At 47.6% G+C, this 19,458-nt stretch overlaps 1 protein-coding gene across 1 annotated transcript in view; it reads right to left on the bottom strand.

The window, feature by feature from the left end:
• Positions 1-631: 631 nt before the first annotated feature.
• Positions 632-19,458, bottom strand: part of LOC144724943 (bone morphogenetic protein 7-like) — an 87,711-nt gene continuing 68,884 nt past the window's right edge. The window contains exons 2-7 of the mRNA XM_078604270.1: positions 19,017-19,200; positions 10,428-10,576; positions 4,939-5,139; positions 3,712-3,788; positions 2,496-2,606; positions 632-1,130 (exon numbers count right to left, since the gene is read on the bottom strand). Of these exons, the coding sequence (XP_078460396.1) occupies positions 981-1,130; positions 2,496-2,606; positions 3,712-3,788; positions 4,939-5,139; positions 10,428-10,576; positions 19,017-19,200 (872 nt within the window). The 3' untranslated portion in view covers positions 632-980. The remainder of the gene's footprint in view (positions 1,131-2,495; positions 2,607-3,711; positions 3,789-4,938; positions 5,140-10,427; positions 10,577-19,016; positions 19,201-19,458) is intronic.

Below are 19,458 nucleotides of genomic sequence, written 5' to 3'. Positions count from 1 at the left end.
ACGCTGTTCTAACGGGCCACCAGCTGCCCCTGTGGTCAGAGTGCTCATCGGCGCGACAGTTTTCATCGCGACTCAATAGTTCTGATCCCATAAAACGCCAGGTAATTTTCCATGGGGAATGACCAAAGTATAAAAAATAAAATGAAAATCTCTTCAACATCATTCTCAAGGGTAGGTGCTGGTGTCAAATGAGTGAATTTTTGCTTTTACCCACAGTTCCACACACAGTTGTAATGCTTATATGGTGCCTTGCGGCGCATACACTGAATCTCAACATGTCGAGGCGCTTTCACCTGGCAGTGATTTCAATTGGGGACGTTGTTTGGACGAAGTTATCGGGTGCCACGGTTGCGAGATGTTAACTACCTCACCTAGTATGCAGGGGGTCGTGGGTTCGATCCCGACCCTGACGACGCATGTATATTTGAAGTTTGCGTGTTTTCCCCGTGGTCGTGTGGATTTTTCTCCAGGTCCTTCAGTTTTCCCCTCCACATTTAGAATCGACGTGCGCTTTGAGTATTTGGCTGCGATACATTTCCATGTGATGAGCCACTTCGTTGTGTGGCCAGGCCTGAAATAGAGCTACATAGCTCAGTGGGCTTTACCTGCTAAGATAAAAAAAATATTTTAATTTTACTTGTATATTTTTCTAAGCGATTTGTTTACCTTTCCTATACTTTGCACTCCTATCGTGTTTTGTATTGTTTGTTGTTGTGATGTTCTCACCTGTCTCTCTCTGTGAACAAAGAGCTTTATAGCTCATCGTATTCCCTCCAGTATAAATAAGTATTCTGAATCTGAAAAAGAGCTCAAAAGCTCGGTGGGCCTTACCTGCTAAGATGAAAAATTTATAACAAAAATTGTTTGGTTTTAGTTTATCTCGACGACGGGCCAGCAGCGTTGGGCTCGTACCACGATGGCTCAAACCGCGGTCCTTGCGACGTGAGCGGCCAGGGAGGGAACCGCCCGGAGGTCAGAGGTCAGTGGCAGCCGCACGAACGCACCACCATGTTGCGGTATTTCTTGAGGATCACGTTCGAGTTGTTGTCGAAGTAGAGGATGGAGATGGCGCTGAGCTTGGTGGGGGCACAGCAGGGCATGGGCACGGCCTCAGGCTTCATTCGGTGAACCTGCAATCGAGATATTTAAAAAAGAAAGGTAAAGGTGCAGCCCTGCACTTGCTTGCTCATGCCACTGCTGGAGGAATGGCCTCCACTATAAGATGCTCTAGGGCAGCGGTCCCCCAACTTTTTTGGCACCAGGGACTGGTTTCGTGGAAGACAATTTTTTCACGGACCGGGGGCGGGGGGGGGGTCATCATTGGGTCTTTCCCCCTTTTCAAGGAAGCTCTCCAGCGACGTGTGTTTTCTACTCATTGTGGCTAAAAGCGGTTAGAGCTTGTGGGCTTACCAACACTGTGACTGAGACAAGTGCGCAGTGCGGTAAAGAGGCGCGGACGGAAGTGGTGAATAATAAAACAATGGGGGCGGGTTCCACGCGCGGACTCACCGCTCTCACCTCCTGCTGCTGTGCGGCCCGGTTCCTAACAGGCCACGTGACCGGTACCGGTCCGCGGCCCGGGGGTTGGGGACCCCTGCTTTAGGGAGCCCCTCTTGATGTGCCCTACGCTTCCACGCTGCCCAGAAGTCTTGGAAGAGCTGTGCGTACCCGCACTTTACCCCAGCCGTACGCGACCTGCCGATCGGCTAACCGTGGTGCACCCATTTCTATTGCAGTGAGGATTGTATTTACTGCCGCAACCAGAGACTGCACCAGTGAAACCGACCTGAGTTGAACGTCCACTGTGATAAGCATTTCACCGTGGCAGCATCCCCATGGATATTGCAATTAAACAAACAACAAAAATATTGGGAATGTTCTGCTGCTCGGGCCTGATGCAAGGGGCTACATCTGTATGCCCAGTCACTAACTACGGTGCTGACAAATGAGCAAGGCTGCAATTCCACGTGCGTTTGATGTTACAAAGTGGTTTGGCATCTACTCAAATCGACCTAATTTGAATGTGGGCACAGATCGCGGGTCTGTGATGTTATCAGAAACACATGCTTCGGCTAAATTCTTCATAACGTTATGACAAGACACACGATCAGCTGAATACTAATGGCTGGTAAATTTACAACAACTGCAGAGAGAGAAAAAAAACTTTTACAAGAAATGATTGCTCAGTGGTTAATTACTAACATCTGAGCTAACGCGTTAAGAGTCATTCTTATATCGCAGGCACACAGCTGCGATTGATATTTACACAATATCCTGCGCTTTGTAGTGTTTTCCTTTGCATCGGCGGCGCTTTATTTACGTGGCTGAAGCGCAGACGGGCAAGCTTTGTCGAAATGTTCGAGCGTGCTTTAAAAAATTTAAGTCGTCGACGATGTGACAGCATCGAGGAAACAAAAAACGGCCGAGAGAGACGCGCCGTTGTTCCTTGAGACGATCACGGTACCCACGCGCGCGCCGTCCGCAAAGCGTCTCACCAGGGTTTGCACGATGGCGTGGTTCGTCGCGTTCATATGCACGCCATACGGGAAGCTGCAGTTGCCGTCGCAGTAATAGGCGGCGTAGCCTCCCGGCGCAATGATCCAATCCTGCAAATTGATTCACGGAACGGCTGAAAATGCATCCCCCTTGACAACACAAGCGGTGTTTGCAAGACTGACATCGAGAGGCACATTTGGTGCAAGTGTCATTGTTTTTTTTTTGGGGGGGGGGGGGGCAGGGGCTGGAGGCGACCGACCCCCACCCACCCCACCTTCATGACGAAGGCTCAACCTCCCGGCCATTGGAAATTCTTGAGACGCAAGTCCAACATCGTTGGCGCAACATTTAACACCGGCGGCTGTTTTCCCATTAAGTTCACGAGTTCGGCGAACGCCCGCCATCGTTCGATTTCATTTGCAAACCGCTGGCAAAATCGTCGGGAGTGGACCTCACCAAGCGCGAGCACGAGTACGGTCCAGCGATGGACGTCGCAGCCCTCGCTCGTCTTCGCAAGGCACGAGAGCTGGAGCGGATTGCAGCTTAACGTTCGTTTAAAGTTTGTTCGTGTGTATGTTGAACTTCTTTCGCACCATACGTAGCCAACCGTGCTAATCGGAGGTGCGGTTCAACATCAACCATATTGTGCCCCCCCTTGAGTTTCTGTACGCACCCCCCCCCCCCCCGTCCCTTTAAACGAGGCCACGCCATGGGGTTTGTTCAGTGCGTGCTACCTCATGATGCACAGCAGGTACCACGGCGCCCCCGCAAAAACACATTCTCCTCGCCATCGACCTTCTCGACAATCACAATGCTGATGTTTACACAATCCAGCCGACGGCCATATGACCCCCCAAATGCTGCTGATCCCACCAAATCTAAAAACGAGGTGTCAAGTAAGTGGCGGTGCTGAGCGTCACCCCCTCTTTAGGCGTGGGCACTCTCCACTTTCCGGTGAAATTGGCCAAACAGCCCAGCGCATGACGCCTTTCCAAAACAAATATTCTTGAGGCTCAGTGAGTCTTTACTGGCTAGGTAAAATACATGTTTGGTCTTATCAATTAAACATTAATTCGATCATTAGGATTTGCATTTTTCTAGCGCCTAAATGCGACTACATCCGAGGGCACTTACTCATGTATAATACCTCACGTCACGACTTGCGCCATCTGAACTCACTTACATATAAAAACAGAATGCAACGGTGTAACTCACCAGCCAGCCTAGATCCCGGAAACTGACGTACATTTCGCGAATCTTGCAGGTCTGTTTCTGCTCACTGCTGTTGTAATCTACGGTCGAGAGAGGAGGAAAACAAGAGGCAAATTAACACGGATACTTTCGCGATCAATGTCAAGATCCATTATTTTCTATATTTCAATTTTAATAATTGTCATTTGTTCGGGTTCAAATCGCCGCGTGAGTACGATGCCAACGTGTGTCATTACATGTTTATAAATAAAGGTGTGACGTTAATCAATTATGAGCCAACAGAGGCAATGATGAATATTAGACATTAAAGACCTGGCCACACAGACAAACAAATGAAGTTGTCACGTGGCGCACAAGCGTTTAACAGCGAGCCAAGAAAATACTCTCTGCTCATTTCAAAAAGGGCAACAAAAACGTGCATTTGCGGGCATATCCGTGGCTTTGCCTGCCGACCGTGTTGACATGGCCATTCGTCCTGCGAAACTCCCTCGTTGTTACCGATTGGCCTGAATTAGCAAAAAAAAAAAACTGAACAGGATAGCGTGCCATGCAATATGCATGCCTGGCCTCATTCACGGCTTCATAAATCATTACACAGGGATTGCACTGACTGTGGCCATTAACACTGCAACAGAAATGAGAAAGGACCTGCTGACACCGTTGACCCCCCCCCCCACCACTCCCACCCACCCACCCACCCACCCCTTAGTGAAATGTCCTTTGTTAAAGATTCACGGTGCTGCGTTCCCACGACCGCTGGCCAAATGCTCTCGGTGGCCCAGCGATGGCCCAGGGCCATTCCAGCACCGCTCGGGTATCGTCCACACGCTTTCGTGAGCCGCATGGCTCGGTGGGTTCAGTACCTCCTGGCACTTCCTCCTGAGCCGTGCCAGGCTGGCTCGGTTGTGCAGTGGAAAGAGGTATTAACCAGGCGCCGCGGTGGCGAGATGTTAATTCCCTCGCCTGGTATGCAGGCGGTCGTGGGTTCCATCCCGATCCTGCCGAATGAATGTTTGGAGTTTGCATGTCTCTCTCCCTGTGGTCGTGTGGATTTATATCCGGATCCTCTGTTTTTTCCCTCCACATTTAGAAACATGCTAGAAATTTCAACGTGACAAGCCACTTCGTTTTCGCCATCATTTGTGCCCAGGTTGCTTCTGAAAAAGAGCTACGCAGCTCAACGGGCCTCACCTGGTAAAACAAACAAAAAATAGTTCAAAGTTCCCTTACCGGTCATTTTGAACGCCCGGGAAATGTCCTGCTTGGGCCCTCGGCGTCCCTTGTTGCGACTGCCCTTTCGCTTGCGCCCCACCGCTCGAGCCGAGCGCAGACGCAATTGGCTGGCCCTGAAGAAAGCCACCATGAAGGGCATCTTGTCCTGCTGCCCTTGCCTGCCCACCAGCCCGACCGCCGATGGGTTGATGCTCTCTCCTGCCAACGGACAATGCACAGGAAGAAGGTGTTCACACCAAGCCAGTAGGAACAACTTTCATCCAAAGATCCCCCCGCCGCCCCGTATAGCCTGAAGAGACTGATGGGGCAAGCGCTGTACGTGAGCACCCTATGAATCCACGCATACACACGGTCGGCTTTGAATGCCCAGTGCTGATGCTGACGCACCACATTGTTGTTCATTTTAGGCCGCGTTGGCCCAGGGGATTCCTCTGCTAGGTTTGGGTACAACTTTCCACCAGCGTTGCGTGTCACTAGTTTTGCACCTCCAAGGCTGTGTTCCAGTAAGTGCTGCTCCCAACTGTGTGGACCGGAGGTCACTTGATGGGTGGGAATCTCAGAGGTAGCACTGTGGTATCCACTTATGTGGGCCATTCTCTAAAGCAGAGGGTTGCACTGCCCTGCAAGACATCCAAAGTGGACATTTTGTTCGCGCGTCCTGACGCGAGTCACACAATCAATCGGGAGTGAATTGGGAGTCAATCTACGGGATTCCCAGCAAAAGTTCAGATACCATATGCCACTGATTTTAGCTGTGGCTGGGAAAATTAACTCACGTAATGTTATTGGCGTATTTTGATAGCCGCTGCACCCTCGTCATACCCATGCATTGAGATAATTTAGATTATTTTGGTGCTATAAATGTCCAAATGACGGGCCACTTTGTGGAGCTATCATTTGTGGCCAGGTTGCTTCTGAAAGATAAGTTAATACCTCAGTGGGCTTTGCCCAGTAGGATGGGGTTGGTTAAGTTTAATGTGTTTGGGTGATTTGTTTTACCTTTCTTGTACTTTGCACTGCTATCGTGTTTTTGTAGAGTTTGTTGTTGCAACGTTCTTACCCGCCCCCTACTGGACATCTGCCAAAAATAACTTTATAGCTCATCGGATTCCTCCAGTATAAATAAATATTCTGATTCTGCATTGTCTAAATGTTCAATAAACTATGGCATTATTGCATAGAAATCTACGCACGTGTAAGGCTTCCAACTAAAAGATGTAACAGTCAAAATGTACGGAGAAGGAAAACAAGTTGGATTGAGAATGTACTCACAGTCTTTCCTCCCCTCCCCACCCCCCATATTTATCTTTAAATGATTGTCTAATGACACGAATACGTGCAAACGTCAGTGACCCACACAGGCCAGCTGTGCTGGAGAGTAAAAAAAGAAGGGGGGGGGGGTATAAAACCTAGCAACCTGCAGTAATTATTTCTGCTGCACTCAAGCTACACACAAAAAAAGCACTTTAAAAAAAATCAATTGCCCTCCAGGCGAGTGGCTTTCATTCCGTGTCTGAACCACGTGGAAGCTCGGTCCCTTTTAACCCATCGTCTTAGACAATTATTCTAAGCTGCTGGGTTGACGGTGCATCTCACCGGCAGCGATCGGTTTTTTTTTTGCTGGGTGGCTAAAAATAGCGGTGGTGGCGGTGGCCACCCGTTTCCCATGAGGCATCTGTCTTAGAGGAAACGGAGATGCCGCCACGCACGCATTCTCGCGGAACGGTCCCATGAGCTCAATGTATGCGTGTATGTACGTTGAACTTCTTTCGGACCGTACGTAGCCGACCGCGCACAACGGAGGTGCGGGACGTACCGCGTGCTGTTTGGCATGACGTACACCCTGAACACACATCGGTGAAACGTACAGCGCAACATGTCTTTTGCTCGAATGACCATTGAGGGTATTATTGTTTCATCCCCTGTTCACCAGTGGTGGGAATTCTACATTGCTGTTATAACAGGGGCGAGTCTCTCCATAGGGCAACCACTTCTTGACCTCCCCACAAAGTCATATTAGCTTGATTTGAAGCTTTCGTGACTGCCAAAGAGTATGATATTAACTTGATCATAACCGAAAAGTTGATGTGTTGAGTAAACCTCCCACAGCCAGGATTTGAACTCACAATATTCCGACCGTGAGCTGCTTGCTCTACCACTGAGCCACCAGGCTGGTGAATGAACCAGCCTCGTGGCTCAGTGGTGGGTGGCTGCGTCTTGCTTTCTGCTACTACTCCGTGGGCTTTCAATGTTGCGCTGTGTGGTTCTCTGATGTGTCTTCAGGGTGTACGTCATGCCAAACAACACGTGGTACATCCCGCACCTCCGATTAGCATAGTTGGCTACGTACGATGCGAAAGAAGTTCAACATACAGAATTTTTTTTATTTTATATACAAGTTACGAAACATCAAGAACATGGGTAATTGGGCGACGATTACATTTTGAGAGACTGGATGTGGCATTAATCCTTTCCCAGACATTTATGCGGTTCTTGAGCTCAATCAACAGCTTCCCCTTCAGTCACAGTCACCTTGACATGAGCACTTCCTCAAACACATCAGTGCATCTTCTCTAAATGACTCACCACAGGCAAACGCAGTGAACATGCATCTCTCGCTCTCGAGGTATACATGCCCTTGGAGTGTGATTCGCATTATTCAGCTGTTATATTCCACCGTCCAAATGGTGGAATTCCTACAGAGAGACTGGTTCCTGCCATTAAAATGTAGATTTGACACCATTGGTTCAGGGCCACCAAAAGAGATGAGCGCTACTCCATGTGCCGTTCACACCTGGAGACACGCTCACTTTGACCTCTCGATATATAGAAGATAGCCCAAAGGTCAGGACAAATAGGGTCATTATGTTTATTTTCACACATCACATAGGCGACCAAAGTTCGATTCCTGTTTACGGCCAACATCAGTGGCGAATATCTGAACCCGTTACGGGGCCTCCCCTAGGTCAACTCCGCCTTAAAGAGCACTTGGTGCAGGGTGTAAACATCAGCTTGGGGAGACAAAGGTGGCCGGGCGTGGTGCTGGCCACCCACCCCCTCGTGTGTCGTGTAGGCCTTAATAGGTGCTCGCTAACTGCACTGGCCTCAACCGTATGTGAAGGCTATAAGGGGGTGGGTGTTTAGTCTTTGTCTATAAATGTAACCAAACAGTCAATTGTTGAAGGTGTAGAGAGGAAAACACTGATCCTCATAGAGTGAAGAGAGGGAATCTAACCACCATTTATTCCAAATGAGCTCGTAACCTGACAATGTAAATGTCTAGATTTTAAGCTTTCGTGAGTGCAAGGATTCATACTCATAAAAATCTAATCAAATAAATGAAAACCGGTTGTGCTTTCACTACGTGGTCCCCACCTGAAGAAGGACGCTTGTGTTGTGCCCAAAACGTCGTGATTTAATTTAGTTGTTTTCATTTATTTTATTAGATTTTTTACCTACGTGACTTTACCGAAAAACCAAAGAGTATATTGTAAATGTCCCCACTGGGATCGGCACAGCATTTGGTAAACGCATCTTCATTTTGCCATGCGGCTCTGGAGCGGAGGTACCTTTGCAAAAAAAAACGGTTTAATTTTGACGTAAACACAGCGCTTGGTTTTAAATGAGAGTCGGAAGCAATTATGTTATTAAATCAGAATGTGCCTCATGAAAACGCCGTGCGACCATGAAGTTAAATAAACCGTCTGAAGTTATCCTCCATCCCTGCGGGGAAGTGAATTCATTTGGTGTCTCCCAAAGACTTTCCTCAGATTGAGACAGCTGCTGACGATCTCGGGATGGTTTTTCCCGCAAGTGGGAACCGATTCTAAGCATTATTTTATTATAATTCTTACACATATTTATCCAGGAAAGTCTCACTGAATCCCGATTATCTTTTTTTCAGGAGGGTCCTGCCAAGTATATTTTAAAGTAGAGGGCAATGGTGCTAGATTTGAAGCTTTCGTGACTGCAAGGATTCATACTCTTAGGTTTTTTCGGTAAAGTCACGTAGGTAAAAAAATAAAATTAAAAGTTAATAAAAGTACTAATGGAAATAAAATAAAATAATAAATCACGACGTTTCGGAGGCAACACAAGTCTCTGTCGTCACAGCGAAAATTACTGCATCAATGCAGCAATTTTAGCTGTGACGGTCCCACCTGATGATGGAGACTTGTGTTGCCTCCGAAACGTCGTGATTTATTATTTGATTTGATTTCCTTTATTACTTTTATAAACTTTTAATTGTATTTTTTTACCTACGTGACTTTACCGAAAAAACCTAAGAGTATGGCAACGGTGCTATTTGTAATCTTAATTAAGTGATTTGCAGCTATTTTTTTTTTAAGATTCAGAATGTTTGGCGAAAACCAGAGTTATAGTTTTTAGTGAAGGGTGAGAACCAGATGACCGCGGGGAAACCCATGCAGACTGGGGGAGAACATACAAACCCATGCACAACTGGGGGAGAACATACAAACCCATGCCGACTGGGGGAGAACTCTACTCAGAAAGGCGCACCTCTGTCAGTAATCGAGCGCAGCTCCTTCTCGCTGAGTGTCACGTATGAATGTTGACTTATTCCGCACCGTTCGTAGCCAACCGTGCTAATCGGAGGCATGGCTGTTATCACTGTCAGACCCTATTGCCTGATGCTCAACAAATATATTCAGTACTTCTGGGCCAGAATGTTTGCAGTGGCTAAATGATCATAGTTATATGTATATAAAATGTACAGTCTTTTTGAAATCCCCTGCTGGATGAAGGCCACCACCCCAATGCGCTTTTGGTCATTGGGGTTGTGTGATCATACTCTACCATGCTCGTCAGTGAGTAAAAGGTTGACCCCAGGACTGGCTCAGATGTCACTCGCTATCGATGTTGGCTGTGACCGGAAGTCGAACTCATGCTCACAGTGCAGTGCACTCACCGCTACGCCTCTGCTCCACACCAATACTATAATCAATTACGATCAATTATAACATTGGCCGGTCTTTCTTGTACATTAAGATGTGCCTTAGCATAGTGTTGCGCCTGTATTGAACTAGGAGCATTGAACTAAACTATATTCTAGACAATAATTTTTTGTTTTGTCAGGTAAGGCCCACTCAGCTATATAGCTCTTTTTCAGAAGCGACCTGGCCACAAATGATAGCTCAACGAAGTGGCTTATCACGTGGACATTTATAGCAGCCATATACTCTAAATGCACGATGATTCTAAATGTGGATGAAGAAAAAAAACGGAAGACCCGGAGAAAAATACACGTGACCACGGGGAGAACACGCAAACTCCAAATGTGCAGACGCCAGGGTCAGGATCGACCCCACATCCTCCTGCATACCAGGCGAGGGAGTTAACATCTCATAGCCGCCGTGGCAAACTGCGTCGAGGACAAACACGTGGCGTGTGAGCGAACGAACGAACGAGTGGCTGCTGGGTAGGTTCCCCATCGGTAAAAGGAGACTGCGTGTTTCCTGCCTTACCGCTCATCGTCGCCACGCGCAGCTGTAAGCCCAGGTTTTGTTTGGGGCTCATGAGCCACAGGTTGGACGTGGCCGTGATGTCGAACACCAGCCAGCTCTCCTCCGTGGCCCACACCACGCGGCTGTCGAGCTGAAACAAGTCCGACTGCCTGTCCACGCAAAGCAGAGCGGAGAAAGCAATCACACAAAGGAAAAGGTCCCCCGTATAGCCTTCAATAGGCTGCTGGGGCAAAGTGCTCTTGGCAAGCGCCTATGAAGGGGTGGCAGGGTGCCCGAGAGATGGGTCTGGTTAGCCCCACCTCCGGCCGCCTTTGTCTCACCAGTGCTTGATGCTTACACACTACACAAGGTACTCGTTTTTAAGGCTCAGTCGACGTAAGGGAGGCCCAGGACCAGTTTAAATATTTGCCACCGTTAATGTTTGCGAGCAGGAGGTAAACTCGGGTTGCCGGGTTCGTAGTGCAATGCGCTAACCACTTCACTACCATTCTGCACACACACATATACTCTACATATACACACGTAAACAAACATAGATTTTAAATTGAAACACAATTACAATGCGATATCGATCTTACTTCACGGGATCGAATGTTTGTCCAATGGGATAAGAGACAATTCGTCCCAATGGGCTCTCACCTGTTTATGAATACAAAAAGTCAAAAGTGATGCTCTGCTCAAATGAGCGTTGAGGAGGTGTTCATCTTCTGTGCACAGCCCTGAACCAGTGGTAGAAATTCCACATTCCTATGGCGAGAGCGAGTCTCTCCATTGTTTATTCCGCACACAGTAATACTTTCATTGTATGTCGTGTAATTCATGCTAATTGCATGTATGTACTTATTTTGCACCGTACGAAGCCAACCATGCTAATCGGACGTGCGGTGGAAGGACAACAAAAATCTAAAAAGCAGTTTTTAGGAAATGCATCCCACGATGCTGTACATTAATAATATATAAGGACCAAATCCCATATGCAGCCACTACCATGCAATTGAAAACCATACTACCACCAATAAAAATCTAAAATTTCAACAACAAAAAAAAATGGCACCAAAACATAAAGCGCTAGCAACAACAAAAGTGATCACAACAAAGAAGCGAGTCTACGAGCTCCACTACGACAAAATCCCAGACCACAGTCCCAACTTCTCAACTAAGCTAGGAAACCATATTCTTTGGGTCTTTCGGTAAAGTCACGTACGATAGGTTCAAAGAAAATAACAAAAAACTACGACGTTTTGTGTTGCGATCAAAACGTCGCAGTATTTTGTTATTTTCTTTGAACATATCTACGTGACTTTACCGAAAGACCCAAAGAATATGAATTCCTGCAGCCACGAAAGCTTTAAGTCAAGATTCAAGCCAGGAAACCTTCACGGGAGGGCCAGTGGTGGAGTGCCTAAAGGTTGTGACTCATTTATAGCATTCGGTCAAATGTCATTTTATCGAACCGAGAGGGATGATGTGCCGAGTCAACCCCAACCGAGATTTGAACTCATGACCTTCCGATCGCGAGCTGCTCGATCTACTGGTGGGTCACCTGGCCACTGTAAAAGTGTACAAAGGTGATCTTTGTAGATGTCAAGTTTGTGGTATTGAATGTGAAGGTTATATTGCTATTTTAACTATTAACTATATGTTGTTATTTTAGCAGGTAAGACCCACTGAGCTCCATCGCTCTTTTTCAGATGCGGCCTGGCCACAAACGATAGCTCAGCAAAGTGGCTTATCACGTGGAAATGTAGAGCAGCCAAATCTATGGTGACGCTGGTATGAATTGAGTGCGATGTCTTCAGCACAAATCCAAACTACAATCTGTTTTCTGATAGCTCCATGAGCAGGGGTCGTTTGGCACAACCTGGGATGGCAAATGATGGCAGTGTTCCCCACGTGGGCAGTGTCCAGTGGAAGGGTGAACCGTTTTCGTGATAATTAACCGTGATCATTTTATATGAACCGCCATAGTTATGTGGAATTTTCACCATTGTCTTAGAACTACCGAGAGTAATCAATAAATACTGTTATATATATGTGTGCATGTAAAAATGTTAACATTGCATAAACAAAACACACGATGGGATTGCATAGACAACACTATGACACTGCATAGACAACACATTATGATAAAATGTCAACAATGCAGAGTCAACGCACTGCGAGATTAACACAAGAAAACGCCTGTTCGAGTATAGGGCACCTCTGACCTATCTTATTTTAGACTGTCATGCGACTAAATCCATATTTATTGTTAACATAGAAATGTAATGGGGGGAAAAACGATAGGCTTTAACTTTTTTTGTTCTCTTATCAGTTTGATACTGGTTAAAATAGGGCCCCAAAGAAATGTGTACGGTGAAGCACTGTGCGGAGGCAAGGAAAAGCAAGCCTTAGGCCACGCGGGGATCTCCTGGTCAATGCAGGCAGGTTCAGCCAGTTGGCATAACCCAAAAACAAAACACCCCTATACACAAACATACATGGTACGTTCCACATGTAATTGCCAACATGTGTGACTTAATAATGGATGCTGCAAGGCAAACAGGTGCATGAACATTGATTATGGGACATTCCTTTTTTTTTCAATCTTTTAACATTGCACCAATTTGAGTTGGCTGTCGTTTGTGGTTTATTTTATTATTATTATTTTGCAAGCCCACTTGTAAAAATTAAGATGCTCATGGTCCACCGGTACAGCTCTCTCTAAATGACATCCGTCGTATCGAATCCCCTAGAGAATTGCCAGGTCTCATTGTGTCTCAGAAGCTCAGCAGGGGTGACTACTCGTGCATAGCAGCCGTAGGCATGGGGACTGCAGGGAACACCACGATCCAGCAGATGGTAATACGGCAATGGGTGCGGTCCACAGAATTAGTCCACCTCATGGATAGATTTAACGCATAGGCTTTTGCGACCAATATCATCCATAATACAGTTTTTTTTTTGTGTTAGATCGTGTAAATGTTGTGGCTTGGCTCTCCAACACACCGGTGTGCTGTACTAGTAACGAATTGGCACGTTCTGTTGACGTGACAAACCTTACCAATTGGCTGTGTCGGGTGGTGGCGGGTTTAACGACACGTTTATATATTTACGCGTTCTAACAAAAAAAAACCTGTATTACTAATGGATCGAGTTAATTCGTCGACTGAATCCATCTGTGCAAAAGCTATGAGTGTTATCCCCTTACACTGCGTTGGGTTTCTCTGGGTACTCCAGTTTTCCTCCCAGATAAATACAATAGCCAAATATCAAGATCAAGGCGTCTCTAGAAATGGGAGTCTTGAGACTCGCGGAGGATTTTGTGGGTGAATCATGTACATTAGTATTACTATTATTATTATTATACACTCGTGTATATGCAGAGTGCACAAGCAAGATCACTGTCAAGCATATTGGTTTTTGGAACGTATAATAGGTTCTTGCCATGCCACGAGTCCAGTTCAACAGGTTTGTTTTGATGGCTGGAACGTGCAGATTAAATTAATTTGGTTGTGTCGGCACTGTTACTCAAATGTGCAAGTGCATTTCACAATGCCAAAGCCGTGAAGAAATCACCAAGAATGCACCCAATATTCTTTGGGTCTTTGGGTAAAGTCACGTAGATAGGTTCAAAGAAAATAACAAAACAATCTCACGACGTTTCGGTCGCAACACAAGCGGTAGTTTTTTTCCTTCCTGATGACGACCGCTTGTGTTGCGATCGAATCATCGTAGATTTTTTTGTTATTTTATTTGAACCTACATAAGTGCCTTTACCGAAAGACCCAAAGAACATGAATTCCTGCAGTCACGAAAGCTTTAAGTCAAGAATGCACCCAATCTTGTCATATCTTGGAAGCTAAGCGAAATGCTGGCTAGTACTCGGGTGCAAGCCTGCCTGAGAATACCAGGTGTTTGAGGTGTGGGCTGTAAGGTAGACAGGACATGGTGGTACAACAATGGATTCTTAAATATATCTGCGCAAAGGTTAGCCCCTTGGAATGCATGCATTTTCTCTGGTCACTCCAGTTTTCTTCAACGAGTCAAACATTCAATCTTGATTTGAAGCTTTCATGACTGCAGGAATCCATGCTCTTTGGTTCTTTCGGTAAAGTCACGTAGGTATAAACATGAAAGAAATCACGACGTTTCGGGCGCAACACAAGCTTTCCCACCTGATGACGGACGCTTGTGTTGCGCCCGAAACGTCGTGATTATTTTATTTTATACCTACGTGACTTTACCGAAAGAACCAAAGAGTATGGAGTCAAACATTCGTTCGTGGAATTGGCCAAATATCTCAATGCAGCACCCTCACGAAAAATTGCTTTTCGGATTCGGTGAGGATTTCCTTGATAAACAAAGAGAAGATGTCGTGAAACGGATTTCTCGCCAATTCACAATAGTTGTTTGGGTTTTTTCGAGAAAATTTCCGGGAAAAACGTAAATCGTCAACTTTACGGTCGCCGGTGTCAAAACACAACTTTTCAATTGTTCAAATTATCTGACTAATTTCTCGTAGGTTCTCATGAAAAAAAAAAAGAAAAACCACTGCTAACAAATAAACACAACGTAGACGATGACACAGGCCACGCAGAGGTAGATAATAGGGCTCATCACGATCACAGCCACGCACAGAGAGACAGGAGGGATCATCACGATCACAGCCACACAGAGAGAGACAGGAGGGATCATCACGATCTCAGCCACGCACAGAGAGAGCAGAGCTCATCACGATCACAGCCACACAGAGAGACCAGGGCTCACCACGATCACAGCCACGATCACAGCCACGCACAGAGAGAGACAGGAGGGCTCGTCACGATCACAGCCACACAGAGAGAGACAGGAGGGCTCATCACGATCACAGCCACGCAGAGAGACAGGAGGGCTCACCACGATCACAGCCACGCACAGAGAGAGACAGGAGGGCTCGTCACGATCACAGCCACACAGAGAGAGACAGGAGGGCTCGTCACGATCACTGTCGGGGCGCAGTTCTACCAAGGTGCCTCAAAGCGAGAGGAGTCGGGGCAGACCACAGGCTGGCGATAGGGTGACCAAATTACACAACTCGTGTGTTTTCGTCTCAAACACAATGCAGGCCACAATTTCGTGAGCACGCAGACAACGAGGAGGTTCGATAAAGCTATAAGCAAACTAGAGGATGTGTTTTTGGTGCCATTTATTAATTAGGTTTTATTTTATTTTGCTTGGTAGTCGGGTTTTCATTTGCTTGGCACGTGTGTGTGGCTTCTTTCGCGTCGTACGTAGCCAACCGCGTGTATGGGATTTGGTCCTTATATATAATCAATGTACAGCATTGTGGGATGCTGTTGGCATGAATGGCGCTGTATAAAATGAAAGTATTATAATTATGGCGCGTTTCGAGCAAAAGGGGAACGTGATCTACGTGTAAACACGCGTGCGCAGATGACGATGGGACGGAGGTTGTTGATTTAAAGTGTAATTTACTCGATGAGGGATGTGGGGGGGGCTAAGGAGGAAAAGAAACAAACAGGCAAAGCATCCTTCCTCTGGGCAGCTCCATCGCCCCATTGCGTGAAACGCTGTCTTCACAAATTACGGAGACTCCTCTACTTACGAACGAGTTAGGTTCCGGAGGTCTGTTCGTAAGTCGATTAGTTCGTGAAGTCCAACTTTACTCCTGTCGATTCCAAACGTGTTGTACGGCGTGTACACTAAACAACAACAGACGATGGCGGCGGCCCAGGCAGGAAATGATGGGAACGCTGGGTAATAACACTGAACAAACGCCAGCATCTATTGCGCGGCGGTCGATCTTACGACTCTCGGTCCGAACGGGTAACTGGACATACGGACAGATTTGTTCGTAGATCTCTGAAAGTTCGTAAGTCGAATGTTCGTGAGTAGAGGAGTCCCTGTATTAGATTGGCCCGGAATTTGGAGAAGAACTACAGTAGAACACCTCTTAATGACGGCAATTGGTTCCACGAAACCGGTTGTTAATCGATTTTGTTGTTAAGCGAGTATAGGAAACACACGTTCAAGGCTTAATACATTCCGATACCATCGAAATGTATCCTTTTCACCACAAAACGTACTTTATAATCTAAAAAAATGATATTAATACGTAAAGATACTAACTACATTATAAGCACATACTATTAAAAAAAACATGGTTAATGAATGTATTAATTAATATTTACTGTACCTACAACAGCACGTTTTTAACAGGGGAATGGCCGGTAAGCGAACACATTGGGCTCTACGGAGGCCCGGCGTTAAACGATTCGTCGTTAACAGGGGTGGTCGTTAGCAGGGGTTCTAACGTATTTAAAAATGTTCATTGTGATGATGGAGAACAGTTGGCATCAACGCGGCTATTATACGGATGTAAGGGGGACTGAGTGAGCCTGACGGACAACCGATAGCCGCTTCGTGCCACGCGCGAACCTCACAGCAAGCAGTTCTCTTGAAAGCGCCCTCGAGTCGCGCCAAGAAATTGTCGCAAAAATTACCGTTAAATTGGCCTACGCTGAGTAAATATATTTAACAAAGCAGCCGAGCCACGCTCTGTTTTGATAAGCCTATAATTTGTCTCCGTCTCCGACTAGTTCTTCTCGACTGTAAACGGTTTGGAACCCCCTCAGGGAGCCCTGGGACTGGTCACAAACAAGCAACGCGTTGTATTGGGACACCTGCTTTAATGGTCGACGCGCATGAACAGTAGCAAATGCGTGCAATTATGCCCTGCAATTATGAGTCGAGGCAAAAGGCACTTAGATGCACGTAATGGCCCATGGCTGTGCAATTATTCTACACGTCGGTTGTGACGTTTGTCGTCAAACGAGTAGGTGCCGACACTCGATCTCCTTTTCGCAGCCCTTCCACAATCGACGCCTCACACGAGACCCAGACATCACAGCCTCCCGGCTTCGACATTCCTCCTGGGAGACGCCGGTGTGGACCATCGGCCGCATCAGAAAATCAGCAGGCTGATGCCCGCGTATCAGAGGTCGCAACCGGGTACTCGATACCCGTACCCTACCCGATACCCGGCTACCCGTACCCAGCCGGGTACGGGTACGGGTAGCTGTTTGCGACCCTGGTGCGGCCGGGTACGGGTAGACCGTGAGTCACTGGTGAGTAACCGTTTGTCACTCATTTCGGATAGGGTACGGGTACGGGTAGGGAACGGGTACCCGTACCCGTCCGGGTTTGCGACCCTGGTGCGGCCGGGTACGGGTACGGGTAAGGAATCAAAACCCGTTTGCGACCTCTGCCGCGTATCTGCTTCACGAATTAAAAATCAAAGGCGCAGCCACAGCAGTGCGATTGTGGCCGTGCAAACTGTGGACAATATCGTAAACCCATGGGCACAAGTCGAGATACAAAGCGACACGTAGAGACCGATAGAGAGACACACTCCCCGCACCTCTGATTAGCACTGTTGGCTATGTACGGTGCGAAAGAAGTTCAACATACATACACATGTAACACAAAGACTCATAGAGACATACTATACAATAGAGACAAGCCACAGTTGTGCGATTGTGTCCATGCAACCAAAACTATCGACCATATAGTAAACAACTGTGGTCTGCACCTCTTTAAATGAGGAGGAATGGCAAAACTACACGAACTCTCTCCTGGAGCGCTCTCATGGCGAGCACACCTTGACACTGGCAATTAGCTCCTAAACATATTTCCATACACAAGAATAGAATGTGCACCCCTAAGCTAGTGGTGAAAATTCCACATTCCTATGCCAAGGTTCAGTTGACCGCCCCAATTCTGGAGTGTTTACATGTGGGAGAAATCCAGAGCACCCCGGAGAAAACTCACGCGTGTGTGTGGGGGAAACGCTCTATCCCATACAGACAGAACAGGTGGAGTCCACATTTTTGGCTGTGCTGCGTTCTCCCGGCGAGCCAGGACAACGCCCACCCAGGGGGAAGGGAGTTTCACAGCGTCTGTGCTGTGATCCACCATCCCTCCTCGCTGCTGCCCCCACAGTGCCGGATTGCAGGCAAGCCACGTGCACAGCAATAGCCACCACCGACCGCCCAGATTTAGTGATTGTAGGGAAATTGATTACCGTATCATATATATATCGTGGTAAGGAGCATCAACCATCACGCAGCAGCAGCTTCTGGCTAACCATCGAACAAAGACGGTCGCCGCATCGTGCGCTTTCAGATGCGCTTCTGCGGCCGTCTGGAACGCTCTTCCTTCCGATATTAGGAAGCCACTGGAGCTATGCGCTTTAAAATCTAGATTGCAAACGAATTTGTTTAGCACTGCTTTTTGTCTTTAGTTTGTAGTCGTTCCCCGCACCTACGATTAGCGCGGTTGTTTACGTACGGTGCAAAAGAAGTTCAACATACGTGAGGGTAGAGAGAAAAGAAGAGCAGGGAGAGACGGGAGCCCATAAAAAAAAACTTTTTTGGGGGTTAAAGCACGTAAATATGAACGTGCCGTGACAAACCTTCATAATTGGCTGTGTCGGGTGGTGGTGGTGGCTTCAGGGAGGCGGTGGCGTCAGATTGGTGGTTTAGTAGGGGGGGGGGAGGGTGGGGAGAGGACTCTAGTCCCCCTTGGGAAGGGAACCCACGGACTCACCGGTCCCGCAGGATCTGGTAGACGGCGACTCGGAACGTCTCGTTGTCGTGGCGCAGCGACGCGCGCTCCTTGTAGATGCGGAACTCTGCCGCGGTGACGGCCTCGCCGCCGGGGATGCGCGACAGGTCGAAGCGGAACTGCTTGTGGTGCCGTCTCTCCGGTGGGAACTCGCCCTCCTTCTCCACTGTGGCACAAGGGGGTGGGGGGGGGTGTGAGAGGGTGACGCCACGGCCGGCCGCCTTTGTCTCCCTCAGTGTGGATGTGGTTTTTTTTTACACACCGCACCGGGTACTCATTTGAGGCTGAGTCGACCTAGGGGAGGACCAGGCTCGGTTCGGGTCATCGTCACTGGTGTTGGTGTGCGTGAGCGGGAATCGAACTCGGGTCGGCGGGTTCGTAGCGCAGCGCTAACCGCTCCACTACCGCTGCGGCGCACACGCGC

The sequence above is a fragment of the Lampetra planeri genome, chromosome 22, assembly GCF_965212315.1.
Source record: "Lampetra planeri chromosome 22, kcLamPlan1.2.h2, whole genome shotgun sequence".
NCBI classification, from domain to species: Eukaryota; Metazoa; Chordata; class Hyperoartia; order Petromyzontiformes; family Petromyzontidae; genus Lampetra; species Lampetra planeri.
The sequence above is the reverse complement of the archived record's forward strand: the minus strand, read 5'-3'. Positions and strand labels throughout refer to the sequence as shown.